This window comes from Caretta caretta, chromosome 4 (assembly GCF_965140235.1).
Source record: "Caretta caretta isolate rCarCar2 chromosome 4, rCarCar1.hap1, whole genome shotgun sequence".
Taxonomy (NCBI): Eukaryota; Metazoa; Chordata; order Testudines; family Cheloniidae; genus Caretta; species Caretta caretta.
Genome location: NC_134209.1, coordinates 96,850,717 through 96,869,327, shown reverse-complemented (window position 1 = coordinate 96,869,327; position 18,611 = coordinate 96,850,717). Strand labels below are relative to the sequence as shown.

The window sequence follows — 18,611 nt, the reverse complement described above, 5'->3', positions numbered from 1 at the left end:
CAATGTTGGACAATATGCTCAGAAAATCACTGATATGCTGTCACCACCTCTAAAGGGTTTCTCCTCTCTGTGTTTAGTGTAAGACTGTCTGCACTCTTCAAAGTAATTGTAGGTGTGTGTAGGACCATATATGTCTTTCAAAGCAGCATGGAAGTGTTTGGTGTCATGACAGTTGGTCTAGCCCTGGGTTTTATCAGCCTTGGCATTCCAGTATTGATCTGCATGTCTCTAAAATTAGATTGAATGTCATTCCACAGATTCCTCTATGTTGTTACTGTGCCTACAGTTACATGGAATGCAAGAATTTGTCAGTGCATCTCCTGTTTTTTAGTGAGTAACATAACTGGTTTTATAAGAATGACCCAGAAATACAGCGATCTTTGCTGTACCCAAGGTGGTGAAAGCAACTTCATATACAGTATCGCAAAATCACACACTCACTATTTACATTAGCACTAGTATTCAAGCCAGTAGGTTGGCTAGTGCCATGGCACAGACCTGCGTGAAGTGTCTAGTACCAGTGACAAATGGAGTGACTCTGCTATTATCATCACTGGCTGCCAGATAGCCATGTTTAGGTGAAAGGGAGGTTGAGTGCATAAGTCCTTCCTGATGATGCATAGCCTCTCTACTGGCAAGACCACTTTCACTTTGCCATAAAGCAATTGCTTTAGCATTCTGAGTGATAGCACCTGGTAACTGGGCCCTCCTGTGACCAGGCTGATTCTGGAAGAGATCTTGGATTAGCATGGATCCCCACAGGTGCAATAAGAAGGTGCACCAGTGTGTGGAATACACCTTGACATTCATTTATCCATGTCCCCAGCTACCAGGATGGTAGCAAAGACCTCTGCAGTTTGTGGCAGATGAGTGCTACTTTCTACAGTGGTATAATAAGCAGATGCAGGCACAGCAGTTGTCCACTACTATAGAAGATACATAGAATGATTCCATAACGACATCTACAGACTTCACCCTCACCCATGCCAGTCATCTTGTGAATGTATGTCCCCAGAGTTCAAGAGAATAGGCGAGAGTGTATGAATACTGCAGTGCAAGTCATGACCACCAAACAATGTATGTGCTTTGATGATAGAGGAAGGTCCTCCAGTAATGGATGAGTGGTGAAGCAATAGTCATGGTGATGCTGGTGATCATAGTCACAGACCTACGTGAAGGTGGCTCATGACACTGGTCACTTGGAAGTAGCAGCACCATTCAGCAACATCTTAGGTATCTGAGCAGCCCTAGTCAGCATTAAACTGCTCAACCCATAAATTAAGAATGTTAGGCGAGAATGTTAGGACTCTGTGTGACAGTCCTACCACCAGGCTACCTGAGAGAGGCACAGCACTTGTTGCAGAAGTACTGGCCAGGTATAGGATCAACACTGCCTCACTGAGTGAAACCAGACTCCCCAACAATGGGAAACTCGCAGAGATCAGTGAAAGGTACATGGTCTACTGGTGAGGCTGCCAGTCCACAGAGCCACAACCATCTGGTGGTGTTAGCTTTGCCATTAGTGACTCCATTGCTGCCAAACTCAAAAGTCTACCTAAAGGAACAAGTGCTCATGTTATGTTTCTACTGTTGCCATTGACACACAAGCGCTGACGATGCTAGCATACCGCTTACACTCCCTCCATGACAAATGCTGACAGCGAGAAACAAAAGTTCTACAGTGACTTAGATAAACTCATTGTATCCACCCTGGTGTCAGATAAACTGATAATCAGGGGGACTTTATTTCCAACCCCTGCATTAATGTGGTAACCAAGCAGCACACCACTGGATAGCCTGGGATTGGGAAGGAGAATAGCAGTGGAACTCTGCTACTCGCTGAGTGAATCAGGCAGCAATTAGAAATCACATACCTATTCTACCTACCAGACAAAAACAAAACATCATGGATGCACCAAGATCCAATGGCATCTTATTGATTATATCATCTTAATAGTGAGATCTACAGAATGTATGAATCACTACAGCCATGTGCAAAGCAGACGGCTGGACAGACTATTGCATGATCTGCTCTAAACTGTTAGTAATACAATCAGTGCATCACAGTCCATCAGATAAACTAATCAGATGGCTTAATATAAAATTATTACAAGATGAAGCACACGAGCACAGCTCTGCAGCAGTATCACTGCAGCTTATCTGATCTTGCCAGCTTGACTGCTAGTGCTGTGGATTAATTACATTGACTGAAAACCCCCTTCTGTCTATGTGGGACTTATCTACGCTACAGCACCACAGCTGCAGTGCAGTGCTGTAGCTGTGCCACTATAGCTGGAGGAGTGAAGACCTAGCCCTAGGTACTTTAAAAGCGTTGCAGTAGAATCAAATTTATCTGAAGGTCTCTAGGGACACCTAAACCAGTTGGATAAACAAAACAGCAAGATGACTGAGGTGTTTAATACCTATTTTGCTTTAGTCTTCACTAAAAAGACTATGGTCAACACAATATTAACAAAAGGGGGAAGGAACGCACACCAAAATAGGGAAAACAGAATAAGGACTATTTTAGATAAATTAGATGTGTTCAAGTTGGCATGGCCTGATTAAATTAATCCTAGAGTACTTAGGAAACTAGCTGAAGCAATCTCGGAACCATTAGCAATTATTTTAAACTCATGGAGGATGGGTGAGGTACCAGAGGACTGAAGAAAGGAAATCTTTAAAAAGGGGAATGAAGAATACCTCCCAGGGTATTATAGGGTGATCAACCAACTTTGATACCTGGAAAGATACTGGAACAAATGATTAAACAATTAATTTGTAAGCACTTAGAGGATAATTGGGTTATAAGCAATAGCCAGCATGAATTTGTTAAAAACAAATAATGCCAAACCAACCTAATTTCTTTTTGACAGAGTTATTGGCCTAGTGGCTAAGAGGGAAGCAGTAGATGTGATATATTTTGACTTTTACTAAATCTTTTGATCCAGTCCCCTGTGGCATTCTCATAACCGAACTAGGGAAATGTGATCTAGATGAAATTACTATACGGCTTTTTTACCCAGGTGTGCACCAACATACCCAAAGATTAGTGGTCAACGGCTTGCTTTCAGACTGGGAGGTGTATCTTGTGGAGAACCTCAGGGGACAGTTCTGGGTCCGGTATCACTCAATATTTTCATTCATGATTTGTATAATGGAGTAGAGAGTACGCTTATAAAATTTGCAGCTGACACCTAGTTGGGAGAAGCTGCAAGCTCTTTGGAGGACAGAATTGGAATTCAAAATGACCTTGATGAACTGGAGAACTGGTCTGAATTCAACAAGATGAAATTCAATAAAGACCAGTGCAAAGTACTGCATTCAAGAAGGGAAAAAAATCAAATGTACAACTACAAAATGGGGAATAACTGGTTATATGATAGGACTGTTGAAAATAATTGGGGGCGTATTTTAGATCACAAAATGAATGAGTCAACAATAAAAACAACGAGGAGTCCTTGTGGCACCTTAGAAACTAATACATTTATTTGGGCATAAGCTTTTGTGGGCTAAAACCCTCTTGATCAGATGCATGGAGTGGAAAATACATGGAGAGGTATAAATACACAGCATATGAAAAGATGGGAGTTGCCTTACCAAGTGGGATGTCTGTGCTAATGAGCCAATTCAATTAAGGTGGAAGTGGGCTTTTCTCAACAGTTGACAAGGAGAGGTGGAAATCAGTTTTATAGTGCTTTATATAGCCCATTTCAAACAGTTAACAAGAAGGTGTGAGTATCGGCTGCAAAAAATTAGATTTGGAGTGACGCATCCACCCCCAGTCTTTATTCAGGCCTAATTTGATGGTGTCCAGTTTACAGACTAGTCTCCTTCTAGTTTGGGTCCAGCAATCACTCACACCCCCTGTGGTTACTGTCCTTTTTTCCAGTTTCTTTCAGGTATCCTTTGGGGGTGGAGAGGCTATCTCTTGAGCCAGCTGAAGACAAAATGGAGGGGTCTCCCAGGGGTTTAAATAGACTTTCTCTTGTGGGTAGATACCCCTCCCTCCCCCTGTGTAGAATTCGAGCTACAAGATGGAGTTTTGGAGTCACATGGGCAAGTCACATGTCCATGCATGACTCAGAACTTACAGGTAGCCACCATGGTTCACACGTTACCTTGAACATCCTCAAGTAGACTTCTTATGTGGATTGGAGCCTTGCAAGATCCATTGTCTGTTAAGTTTCAGAGTAGCAGTCGTGTTAGTCTGTATCTGCAGAAAGAAAAGGAGGACTTGTAGCACCTTAGAGACTAACAAATTTATTAGAGCATAAGCTTTCGTGAGGTACAGCTCACTTCATCGGATGCATTCAGTGGAAAATACAGTGGGGGGATTTATATACACAGAGAACATGAAACAATGGGTGTTACCATACACACTGTAATGAGAGTGATCAAGTAAGGTGAGCTATTACCAGCAGGAGAGCAGGGCGGGGGGGAACCTTTTGTAGTGATGATCAAGGTGGGTCATTTCCAGCAGATGACAAGAATGTCTGAGGAACAGTGGGGGGGGGGGGCTGGGAATAAACATGGGGAAATAGTTTTACTTTGTGTAATGACCCATCCACTCCCAGTCTTTATTCAAGCCTAAATTAATTGTATCCAATTTGTCTGTTAAGTGTTTCTTGATTGGGCACTTAATTTGCACATTCCTTTCTCAAGAAGCTGACCAAATGCTTTACTAAGGTTACTTAAAATCAAGCAAATACACAACCAATATTCATAACCTCGAGTACAAAAATTATCCATGCATACAAATAGGATGAATATATTCAGAAGATCATAACTTTTGCAGAGAGATGTTATATGGCATATGTAGCATTAAACATATTCCAGTTATGTCATATATATATTCATAAGCATATTTCCATAAAGCCTTATGGGGTACAATGTCACACCCTCCACTAAAGTAACTGTATAGTTAAGACTGAAAAACTGTTTCAAAAAATGGGTTAGTCTGTGGTTAAGAAGCTATCCCCATTGACACTCTACCCAAACAACTTCCCATTCTAACCCTCTGCCTGCTTTGCCAAAAGAAGAGTCACCAGAATTCTTGCTCCTAGAAATCTGAGCATGTGTATAGTTGACTTTCCCCACTTTCACAGAACCTAGCCCTTCTTTCTCTTCGTAGCTTAAAATTTCTCATTGGCATTCAAGATTTGTTTTAAATATTCTGTACATTTTTTTAATTTCATATAAATTGAGTATTAGATAATCAGTTCTGATAGCTGAGAATGTAATTAAGAAAATACAGTATAATATGGAAAATAAAAATCTTGATATTATTACAATATTCTGCTTTTGGTAGCTTTCAAATATGATTTCATTTCAGCATTGTTTGCAGTGTTGTTCTAGCCATGTTGGTCCCAGGATACTGAGAGACAAGCTTTCAAGCTATGCAGAGTTTTTCAGGTCTGACCTGAAGAAGAGCTCTGTATAGCTTGAAAGCTTGTCTCTCTCACCAACGGAAGTTGCTGCAGTAAAAAATATTACCCACTCCCTTGTCTCCTCCATTTCAATGTTTCCAGCATGGTAAAATTTGTAACAAATATATTTCTCACTTTTTTTTTTAAAAGGAGAAATATCATTTGGAACTTAATTCATTAAAATAACCCCATATGATAAAAGGTTAGTAAGTTGAGTAGAATTTAGTGCTCCCACTCCTAGAATAGTTTGATTCCCCCACACAGGCTAATTCAAGCATAAATTTCATGCTGCTTTATTCAGGTAACCATGCTGGAGACAATTGTGGCAACTGAAATATGCAATCATGTTTAAATTTTAATGTGGGCTATCCTTGCTGCTAATTGAATTGCCTCAAGGACTAAAATATAACTTAGAGGCCTTGGTTCAAATTGTTTCTCTTTATTTACATAGTTTAATGGGGAGAAAGGAAGGAGCACAGTCTACATTTAATATAAGTATTTTACTGAACCGTGACAACTATCACTCTGGAGATCTTAAGCATATGCATTATTTAGAGAAACTAAATATTTTCCATTGTGGCTATTCTTCATTATCCTTTTGAGGACATCTATGTATGTGCCATCTCTAGTCTAATACTACTAAATATTCAATAAGTTTAGCAATAGCATATAAATACTTAACACTGCTATGTAGAAATTTACATGCACTGAACAAATGTTTGCCACTGACACTTGACATCCTCAGCTCCCATTATTTCGAAGTGATTTATGCCCAGAATAGCAGAATTTTAAAATCTGAAAGGGACCAGTTCTCCAAAATGCTCAGAACTGTTCAGATGTGGGCCTTATTCAGTCTTCACCCGCAGCCTGCCACACTTCCCTCCATAAACTATGGTGAGGGGCAAAGATCCATTTTTCACTTCTATTTACCTATTAAAATCACTTGTCTAGAACTCCAGACACATTAAATACTTTGCGTGTGCGTGATTAAAAACAACCCCTCCCCCACAAAAAATTTCAGTTGGTTCAGTATCATCAAAAGGAGACTGCAAATAACAGCTTCTTTCCTCAATCCACCCCATATGCCAATCCACCCAATCAATCAACATCCCCAAGGAGAGCTTGTGGAGCGGTGGGGAGATATGCAGCATGCAACGTTTGATGGGGCTTTTAAGGGAGAGAAAGAAAATCACAGAGTTGAGGCCCCCTGACTGAAAATACTTTTCACCAATCCCCTCTTTCAGTCAGCAAGGAATAAGTATGAGAACTTCCCCAGATTGCAGCTGCTATGAAATGTCATAAGGAGTGAAGGTAGAATAGGTTAGGAATATTTTGATGCAATGTTTTTTGTTTGGAAAATGCCAGTTTGTCAAAACCAAAACTTTCTTTGCAGCAACATACCAATTTTGACTAAAAGAAAAGGAGGGCTTGTGGCACCTTAGAGACTAACCAATTTATTTGAACATGAGCTTTCGTGAGCTACAGCTCACTTCATCGGATGCATACCGTGGAAACTGCAGCAGACATTATATACACACAGAGATCATGAAACAATACCTCCTGCCACCCCACTGTCCTGCTGGTAATAGCTTATCTAAAGTGATCATCAAGTTGGGCCATTTCCAGCACAAATCCAGGTTTTCTCACCCTCCACCCCCCACACACAAACTCACTCTCCTGCTGGTAATAGCCCATCCAAAGTGACAACTCTCTTCACAATGTGCATGATAATCAAGGTGGGCCATTTCCTGCACAAATCCAGGTTCTCTCACCCCCCTCCAAAAACCACACACACAAACTCACTCTCCTGCTGGTAATAGCTCATCCAAAGTGATCACTCTCCCTACAATGTGCATGGTAATCAAGGTGGGCCATGTCCAGCACAAATCCAGGCTCTCACCCCCCCGCTTCCCCCCCCCCCCCCCCGGGGACACACACACACAAACTCACTCTCCTGCTGGCAATAGCTCATCCAAACTGACCACTTTGGATGAGCTATTGCTAGCAGGAGAGTGAGTTTGTGTGTGTGTGTGTGTGTGTCCCCGGAGGGGAAAAAAAAAGGGGGGGGGGTGAGAAAGCCTGGATTTGTGCTGGACATAGCCCACCTTGATTACCATGCACATTGTAGGGAGAGTGGTCACTTTGGATGAGCTATTACCAGCAGGAGAGTGAGTTTGTGTGTGTGGTTTTTGGAGGGGGGTAAGGGGGTGAGAGAACCTGGATTTGTGCAGGAAATGGCCCACCTTGATTATCATGCACATTGTGAAGAGAGTTGTCACTTTGGATGGGCTATTACCAGCAGGAGAGTGAGTTTGTGTGTGGGGGGGTGGAGGGTGAGAAAACCTGGATTTGTGCTGGAAATGGCCCAACTTGATGATCACTTTAGATAAGCTATTACCAGCAGGACAGTGGGGTGGCAGGAGGTATTGTTTCATGATCTCTGTGTGTATATAATGTCTGCTGCAGTTTCCACGGTATGCATCCGATGAAGTGAGCTGTAGCTCACGAAAGCTCATGCTCAAATAAATTGGTTAGTCTCTGAGGTGCCACAAGTCCTCCTTTTCTTTTTGCGAATACAGACTAACACGGCTGTTACTCTGAAACCTGTCAATTTTGACTAAACTTTCTTCTCAAAGTTTTTTCAGGTCCAGGATGCAATTGAAAAAGAGTGAAAGATAAGAATAGTAAATAGTCCACTGATTAGCGTACTCACCTGTGCTAGGGAAGAGCCAGGTTCAAGTCTGTGCTCTGGGTCTCCCCTACAGAGTTCTGTAATTACTGGTCTATAGAGTTAGTCTCTCCTGTCCAATGAACTTGTAATTATTTATACAAAGTAGTCTAGCTGTAACAGGAAAAATTAAGAGAGTGATTCTGTATCCTAATAGGTGGAGCCAAGGCTTGAGATATGGGATACTCGGGTTCAAGTCTGTATTCTGGAGCAGGGACTTGAACTGGGATCTGCTATGTGCCAGTTGGCTTACCTGGGTTGGGTTTTTGGTGCTGCCTCTTTTCACAAAAAATTCAAAGGGTCTCAATTTTTGTCTCAATGTGGATCAAAAACAAATACCAAAACCTCAGAATTGTTCATGAACTGGACTTCTTGTTTTCAGGACAGCCCTAAGTGAGAAGTCTCTAAGGACACAGGCCCAAACCACTTACACTTTACATTTTTCCCAGAAGCAAATTGAAAGTCAGAACAAATGTCAGAAAAAAAAGCATAATTTGTGGCAGGTCAGAAGTACTATTTTTAAGAAGCAGGCAGCCACAGTCTGCACCAGCTGAAATTTTAAGTACTCTTGAGGCATAGAACCATGTAGAGTGCATTGGAGCAGCTCACTCTTCAGAAGACTAAGGTACAGAAAGAAAGATAATACAAAGTTGCATTCTTCTCACCAAATAGAGGGAAAATGCCACTCCTACCACCAATAATCTGATGGCTTTTCAAACTATATTTTATATTAGATCTAACTTAACACTGTGGGTACACTCCCTTAAATGAGGTAGCATATTTTAGCTACTTTTTCCTCAGCCTTAAAGCATTTCCTCATGCTTAACTGCACCAACCCAGAAGATTTGAGACCACACAATACTTTTTGCCTATGCCACAGTGTCCTTTGGATAGGTCACCTGAGCCAGGCAAAAACCATATTCTTGTCAGACCAATCATTTCTGTGGCCAAAACTGAAGCCTAACATTTAGGTTTACATCAAATACTGCGACACCTGTGCCTGTAGTACAAAGGTACCTTAAACTAAATTCTTCATAACTCTACCCACTTCAGCATAGACGCCGCTTCCTTCTAAACTCAGCAGGTATTTCCACTATTGAAGAGCCCTGCTCCATCCCAGAAAAGGTCAGGACTCCAGAGATAGAGGATCTCCTTTTCTGGGTGCCTGAAGTCTGTGGTACTAAACTCTAGTTCTTCAAACAAGACATTACCTCTTCTGTAAAAGTGTTGGCAGGAGACATGGATTAAGAGCCCTCTGCTTTCTGATTTGTTACTGTCAAAGTCCCTGGCTGAGGCAGTTCTGTATCAAACCTCCCAATGCCCCCTTTTTATTCAGATTCAGGTTTAGGAGATGGATCCAGGGAGACTCCACAGCAGTAGGTGGTCAGAGACTCTGCTAAATTAATTCTGGTAATCTCTGAGGCTGCCTCAAAGATTCCATTCGCTCCCCAAATATTGTAATCTGTGCTGCTGTATTAAAAGAAAAGATGGAATTCTACAGCTGGCACTTCTCTTCACGAGTGCCAAGTATATCACCTGTGTTCTGCACAGAGGCCTAACTTTCAGTAAGTTTGTGTGCTCAAGTTGCCAGTTCAAACACCTGACCCCAATTTATAGATGAATAATGTGTGCACACACAACTCTGTTTTTCTTGCAGTAATCAGGTGGTTCACATGTTCTCTTCTGGAAAATTAGGCCATAGTTTGCTAGCAGAGAACAAGTTTCTTCTCTTTCTTCAAGACTATTTCCTTCAAGACTATAAAGAATTTTATACCATGAATTTAAGCACCTATTGTGAATCTCAAAAAGAAAGGCAATTCAATCTTTTAGGATATTCCATCATAATATTGTTACTTGATATATCATAAGCAATAAACATTAACTATTTTTGTTACTGAATTTAAAAAATTGCCTTTAATAAACCACACTTGCTACTGTGAATGCTAGATTTTCAGCATATTGGTACAGTGATTTTTATAAACTGCCTTTAGAAATTTAGGAATCTGGTTATATTTTCAAATTAAATGTTAAGTGGTCTATTTATGCCTTCTAGTGAAGAAAGTTCTTATAATTTATTTCCCCCTATGGGATGATGAGAGACTTGACTGTGATTATATGCAAATATAGATAAAATGGTTGGTCACGTCTAGGCAATAGGTATACCACTGGTAATTATAATTCCTGCCCCAAGTAATAGGCCAATCTCATATGCTGACACTTTCCACCATTTCAAAGTGCGGTTGTAGTCTGAAAATTGAGTAATATGTACAAAACTTTTTTATTAATCAGATATTGTCTTTAGATGTGTTCAGAGCAATGTTGTCTGACTTAAATGGCAAAAGAAAGTTCTATTATCTATCTAATTTATCTAGGTAAGCGGTGTAGAGCAGAAAGAGCTGGATTTTTATTATTTACTGAATTCCAGTTAGAGAGGCAATCAGTTAAAGCCGTGCAAACCTATAGCCCTCAGGTGTTATTGAGGACATAATTTGAAGAGAGAGTTTGCACAGATTAATTGAGGATATGATTTACCTTCCAGAATACTTTACTGGTGTTGATGTGTGAGAAAGAGAGACTCTATCTTTACTCTCAGATTTAGTTTGCAGAGTTGGAAATTAGGAAGAGAAAACACTTTCTTTTAAACTGTATACATCTGATGTAGAATAATTGAAACAAACTTAGAATCTAAAGGTAAACATTTTAGATGCACTTTTCAGAGTAGAACTGCACCTTAAACAAACCATAATTATACATAAAATATAAAAGATAAAAAATAAATAGAATAATAGGTCATATCTATAAAGGAATAATTAGTAGTAAGACTTTGCATTTATCTCTAATATAGTGCTGTTTATATATAGGTATATAGCTATAGATAAAAAAAAATTACATTTCTTTTACAAAATGTGACAACTTAATTTAACTTGTATTAAACTATCACTTTAGTAATGCATGAAAATAAAAAGTACAAGTTTGGTGATAATGCTAAAGTGCAAAACCTTCTGGATAACTGACTAATAAAACAGATTCATTTTGTAAGTTATTTGTTACCATGGCTAAGGTGGCTTTAAGCTCTGCCCCAGTCATATCAGTGTTAACATTTAGGAGGCAATGCTGCAAAAGATGAAGGGATTTGTAAGAAAGAGATCTACTTTTAAGCATTGACCTTTCATATTCAGTTAAGTTTTGCTGACATCTCTGGGGGCCTCTGGCCCTTATTGCTTGTTGTACAGTAACTTTGATTTGGAAAGGAACACATCAGTGCAAGACCCTGGATGCAATCTTTTACTTTTGTACCTGGAGTTTATCTAAAATGTCCTTGTTTAAAATTATTGCATTATTGCATTGACATTTGAGGGTGCTGAAGTTCTCACATTATATTTTACCTGCTTATACTTTTCAGCTTTGAAGCACTGTGCAGCAAACACCAGTGAGGTTATGGAATAATGTAACATTATGGAATAAATTATATTGTCTTGATTGGATGAAAGTAACACAGCACTGCCTAATAATTTGTTGAAAGATACTATTAGTGCTACTCTGTTCAGACCAACATTTTGAAAACAGCCACATAAATTAAGTTATTTAGGTAAGAATTTTCAGTGAGCTCCTAAAAGTAGTCTTCTAAAACAAAGTAGCTAGATTTTCAGAAGAATTGAGCACCCAGAACTTCTATTGAAATGGGATGTGGGTTGTCAAAACATGCAAAAAATCTAGGTGCCTAAATATGGAGTTTGGCACATAACTTTAGACATCCATGTGTGAAAGTATTGGCCTTTCTTTGTTGGTTTGACAGTAATAAACATAAATTCAGTGTTCTTGGCACTTTTAATATAAAATGATTTGTGGCTTCAAAACATGCACAGAGACAAATATAACTGCAAAGGAAATAACATTTTTGTGTGCAAAAGGTACTTACCTATTTTCATGCATAATTTTTAATTTCTTTTTTAGGGACATACTCTGTAAGTACAATTTTTAGGCCTTTAAAATTGTTGTGTATCCACCACCATTGCTTCACATGCAATATCTTTGAATTGATTACCCCTTCATAGTTCAGAATGAGATTAGCCTCTCAATTTTTTTCATACTCTGAAAGTGTACACAAATATTGAAACATACTCTTCTTTTGTAACGTGTTTCCTTGCTGCCCATATTAAATATAACTTCTAAGATACAGTATGCATTTGATGAAACTGTACCCAGATATCAGTATATCTGTTTGCATGAATTGGGAACATTCCATCTTAAGGCATTAATGAATTATATAACAATATTACATTATATTTATAGAATACACAATTTGGTTTCCTGGCCAATTCATGTGATGCCATGTTCTGTTCTGTTCTTGGTGAAACAATTAACAATCACTACAAATATACCAAGCTTGGGTCTTTCGCACCTGCATCACCTGACCTTACACATTCTTGTAACTTGTATTGATTTTATTATCCCACTTTACCCATACTAATGTAACCTGATCACCTTTTATTGATAATATCATTATTATCTTTACAGAGAAATTCGTAGTCACAGTGAATATAAAAACTTATCCACATATACTTCAAAATTACATACAAGGATAACTGTTGCTTTAGCATCTGGACTGGCTTTTTAATAGACTTCCCCCATAGGACACATTCAGTTTGACTATCAGAAGACTAATAATTGTAGTTATTTCAAAACAATATTCATTTCCCCTATATATATGGACTGCCTGAAAGCCAAAATCAAACTAGTTATTTCTATTGCAAACTCACGCTTCCCTTTTTAATCTTCCTCATCTACTATTATATCCACTCCACTCTCCTTACTATTCTTCGTCTTCTGTTTTCTTCTGTCCATTGCAGCCAGAATCTGTTCTTTCTACAAAAAAGAAAACAGCAAGTTCCTTGTTCATTCAAGCAGGATTTCATCTAGCCCCTAATATCTTTCTAGGCATTTCTATGCCAATTAAAGTAGTATCTGAGCACTGAATACGAAAAGGTCAGAATTGTACAGTGGCCAAAAGACTGCCAAGCCAGGTAGGAAGGATTTGTAGTCTCAATATGTAATTATACTGGCTTCTGTCACCATCACTAATCAAACCCATGATATGTAGAGTTTATTGCAGACATATAATCATCCTTAATTTAAAATTAAATAGCTAATAATTTGTATCTATGTTGATGTCATAAACTAAAATATATATTTCAGGTGTTTTTTAAGTCACATCACTTTGGTATCTAAGCACAGGTATTTTACTTGTTTGGTTTTTTGTCATTAAGTCATTTGCATGTATTTTGTGTTCTAGGCATATTATATACAGTAAACAACAAACTCTAACAAAATACATAAATATATTTTAAAAATCAGAGCTCTAAATCCTTCCCAACAAGCAGCATGGCTTGTCTCATTACCTCCCTCCCATCCGTAATCATTCCTCCTCCCCCAGGAAAACCTGTCATAACAAGCAAATATTCCATCATGCCCTAAATGTCACCACATTTGAGACTTAATGACCCAGTGTTGGAAGGCAGTTCCAAAACCAAGGGCAGCTAATTCAGAATGCACTTCCCCCTAGCCCTCTCCCAATTATATCAGTGGGCAAGCAGCTCCAATGCCTCAACTGATCTCTATCACTGCTATATCATTTGGAGAGGTGGTAGTTCTCAGGGAGACTGGGCCTAAATTATCTAGACCCTTTCAGGTTTTTTTAAAAAGTTCAGGTTTAAAAAACCCTCCAAAATTCTAGGCATTTGCTGCTATAAGCATTTCAGCATCTTGTCTGTTGTGTTTAGATTGTAAGAAACCGATTCTTTACTGCCTTGTAAGTAGTCTGCACATCTGTGCAAAATTGATGTAAATGTCAAGGACTCAAACCTTCTATTATATCAGAATAGTAGAAATTTACACTCAGTTTGCCGAGTGTAAAAAAAAAATGGAAAATCAGGCTCTAAATTTTCAGAGCTTGGAACTCAGTGTTCAGTCTTTTGTAGCACCAGACATGTTTGTTGGCACTTAACAAAAATGAATGTTAATTTGCAAGTTTGAGGTCTAAATATTTACATGTAAAATAATCCCATGTCATTGACTGAATATACTGAAGAATTGTAATTAATATTTCCTGCTGATATCAGAAACCACACAACGTAATTTGAGCAGTACTTTGTAACATAGTTACTGTGCTGGCTCCTACAGACAGCCCCTAAAGACTGTGACTTTTCCCACATGGAGGGAAAGGAACCTTGTTTTAGGAAAAAGAAAAGGAGTACTTGTGGCACCTTAGAGACTAACCAATTTATTTGAGCATGAGCTTTCGTGAGCTCATGAAAGCTCATGCTCAAATAAATTGGTTAGTCTCTAAGGTGCCACAAGTACTCCTTTTCTTTTTGCAAATACAGACTAACACGGCTGTTCCTCTGAAACTTGTTTTAGGAAGGAACTCAATAGAGAAGATTAGGGTGGGGGTATGCTTCCTGCTTGTGAAGAGAGCATAACTGTTTGGTAACTGTAATCAGCAGCAGCCTGGGAGCTGCCTCTCTACCCTATTGCAGTAATAAACAGATGTAGTTCTGTTGTTTATTGAGCTCATGCTTGCATCATTATTCCTAAGGCTCTGGCTGACTGTGCTAACCCATCAATAAGTAGACTGTAAGGTCGTGTAACCATATTAAGTTAAAAAAAATAAATAGCTTTGTCTATTGTGCAGTCAAATGTGAAGAGAAATGTGAACATGAAATAAGAGGACACATTGGTAGGAAATTAACAGTAAGATTTGAGAATAATATTTTTTCTTTTATTTAAAATATGTTCTGGTGATAGAATAAATATAGTGCTAGAATTAACAAATTAGACATGACAAAACAATGGTTCTGATCATAGGGTCTCAGTAACATACAATAAAAATATGGAAATATACTGTAGGTCTTAGTCTATAAAATAGTATTGTGGGGATTTAAACTGCTACTATAGGTATACAGAAAGAGGAAAAGTCAGTAGTGCAGTGTATTATTTAGGATAAAAATGAGCTGCCCGATTGCTTCCATAAGATAAGATCATTTCACATACTCATACTTGTTAAAATCAATTTTAATGCTTTAATGGAATAGGTACAATTAAAAGTATATCAGTAAAACTGACCCCTTCTGATATCAAGTATTTTACATGTACAGAAGGGATTTGTTTTCTTTGTATTCACGTGACAACAAATCAGCATCATCACCATTGTTTAACAACACTATCTCTTGAAGACTGTTTCCTTGAATCCCCACTGTTCCTTTTTCCTTGAAATTTAGCTCACCCTGGAGATGGGTCAAAGTAGGGTATGTGTACATTTCTTCACATTAAAAGTGTTGCTGGACACTCTCTTTCTCTCTCTTTTTTTTAAAAGTGAAACTTAGGGTATATAATTGGCCCATCTTCACTTTTTCTTAAAATAAAAATGATTTTATTATGTGTAAGAAACCAAAAATATTAATTTGTGAGATGTAGTTTAGATTGAATGATTTGATACAAACAGTGAATACTGTATTAGTAAATATACTATAGTATATTTTGTAAACATAATTAAGTCTTAGTCTACTACACTCTACTAAAATTTTAATGAGAAGAAGGAGACGTTCACCATTTATTGGGCATGGTTAGGCCGTCAGAGGAGACATCCCACTGAAGGAGAGTGCTCAGGTAAATAGAGGCACACTAGAATCGTTGGACTGGAACGGACAGTGATAGGTCATCTAGTCCAGTCTCGTCATGACAAGTGCTTCAGTGTTTGTCTGCAGGAAGGGGACCACAATTGTGTGTATCAAAGTCCACTGCAGATATTTTCTTTCTAAATTAGGAATGTATTTGGTGTACTTTTGTCTGCTAAGTTTGTAAAATCACAAATGTCAGAACTCAGAGATTTATTCATATACACACAGAACACCTTACTTTTCTCCTCCATTTTTCAAAAGCACTTTAAATTTTAGTTTTCCTTTTTGTTATTGGAAGGTGCCTGGGGACAGTGTTTGGTTTCCCATGTGAAGAGAGAGCTGGGATCAAACTAGTCTCCCTTTGTCCCCATGGCTGCATACAGTCATGTGAACTATAGGTTAGGCCACTACTATCACTGGATAGCTGAGCAGGAATAACTGTTAGCATGGATCTGTAATTATAGTCAGCCTCATAGGTAAGTAGCAAAGTGAGGAGCAGTGCAAATGTCCCTTTTATGCTATTTAACACAGCAGAGAAAATAATGATGGTTTAAGAATCAATTTAGTTTAATTCAACTTAATCATTAACTATTCTCAAGTTAACTGAAAAATGTTAGCATTGCCTTCCCTTCTTTGACAATCCTCTTTCTTGGCTCGTTAGAGTTTCTTGGCTGGCTTGTCAAAGACCTCTGGAATATAGATTGGCTTGTGTCATGCCTTATTAGAAAATCATGAAGTCCAATTTTCTAAGATCAATCATTTTATATTGCTAGAAAAAATGGTTTTTACTTGGGTGGGGGGAAATCACTGATAAATATTAACTTCTTAACCAAACTAAAGCAAAATTGAGTATTTGAACATATATAATGTATTTTAAAGAATAGCATGTAGCCATCCACTGAGTAACATGGGCTGTGAGTTTTATGATAATAACATCAGCCAAAATTTAGTCAGTTTGAATAAAGGCATTTTTTGTGGCTTGAAGCAGCAGCATCTTTCATTTTTCTTTCGAGTTCGAATCATTTTGGGCCCTAACGTCAATAGTGTACACTCAGAAATTTTTTTTTTAAGTGAAAACTATAAAATATGAGGGGTAAGCCTGGCTCCCCTTGGCATCTTCAGTGGGGCCAGGATTTCACCCTGGTGTTTTAAAAATGTGTGTTTGACTTTTTATGGGTCATTCTTTCAAAAAAGTAATATGACAAGCTGTGGCTATAGCACTTTTTTGTTTGTTTGTTTTGCAGTTAGTGTGGTTTTTCACTGTCCCTCAACTTTTGCTTTGTATGCAATTTTGTAACAATGGCTAGTTTGTACTGAAAACATACTAAAAATTTTCAATGAGTCACTTTGTTTAAACATACGTCCACAAAATAGGCTATTTTCAAGTCATTATTGGACTAAATATCAAAAACATCACATTTTGAGTAGATTTGCTCTTTAAAATGTCTTTCTATATCTAATATATGTATCTTATTTTATTTATTGTAAGTATTTTAAATACAAGATAGAGAAAAGAGACAGCCCAAACACTACACAGAGAAACTTGTCTCAATATGAACAAACAAAAATGGATGGAAAACTTTAACCTTCCAAGTTTGATTCAAGGTTTCTTTTCTTTTCTTTTCTTTTCTTTTCTTTTCTTTTCTTTTCTTTTTGCGGGGTGGGGGAACAAAGTAAATAAGCCAAATCCAAAGGGAGAATATCATGACCACATTGGAGCACATGTCAATGTTATTCAGTTGCTGTGCCGTGAGAGAACAAGTGCAAGTTGCCTTTCTCAGCAAGGATGATTTCTCTCCCCTCTTCTTCACCCTCCAAATGTGAGAGTAGTTGCTAAATACGATGCCCACTCTCAGTCTGGGAAAGGATGCAGATTTTTTTTTTCCAATGGTTCAGTACAATTCTTTTGTATATGCTAAGGAGTATGAGGACACATTGTTTTCAGGGAAGATGGTATTGGGAGACATAGTTTAACTGAAGGGATGTGCGGCACTTTAGTGCTTCTGAAAAGTGAGTGCAGATGGCTGTGTACGTGAGGTCAGTCATGTGGAAAATTAAAATATCTTGTGATGAGGTAAAGAAGTGGCAGCATCTCCAGTGGGTTGCAGATTCTGTGCATTTTGTAGCCTATGAAATGGTGATTGTGTGATCATCTGTTCACATTTTGGCAAAGTTCAACTTCCTTTCTCAAGCCTCCTGTTTTTTCACTTGACATTTGAATATCTGTTAAAGCCATGTTCAAACACATCCCTGAACCCATCCCCTCCCCAGTCAACAAGTAGTTGCTAAGTGCTGTCTATTACTCATCCCTCCCATCATTTAAATTGCAATGGAATGAAGAACTTGGAATTGCTCAGGTGGATGAAGCCTGTACATTAAATTTCAAAATATGTGGGGTTTCCGATTCATGGGTGGCCAATCAAGTACAGCAGTTTTTATATATGATGGACCTTTGCATTAGCTGTGCTTTTCAGATGGTTTGCTTTTAACAATGGTTTATGAAAATTTAACTTTAGAAGTATATGTCTTCTGCGGGCACTACACTATTTATGCACTGTTTGCAAGACAGGTTTTATTTTAATTTTCACATACACATACTAAATCATGTCATTTTCAACATTTTTCGCAGCCTTAATAATGATGATTTATTTTTGTTTCTTACTCTCATTTTGCAGAGTTACATACATGGGAGCAGTCAGGCTCAATTTGTTGCAGAATCACATATTATACTACTACTGAGTATCCTTCAGAAACCGATGGCTAGAACAAGGCTAGCTA

At 38.3% G+C, this 18,611-nt stretch overlaps 1 protein-coding gene across 2 annotated transcripts in view; it reads left to right on the top strand.

Moving 5' to 3' along the window:
- The window catches only part of TUSC3 (tumor suppressor candidate 3), a 287,435-nt gene that overhangs the window by 211,781 nt on the left and 57,043 nt on the right, over positions 1 to 18,611 (top strand). For both annotated transcript variants that reach the window (XM_048848186.2, XM_048848183.2), the window contains exon 7: positions 18,509 to 18,572. In XM_048848186.2, the coding sequence (XP_048704143.1) occupies positions 18,509 to 18,572 (64 nt within the window). The remainder of the gene's footprint in view (positions 1 to 18,508; positions 18,573 to 18,611) is intronic.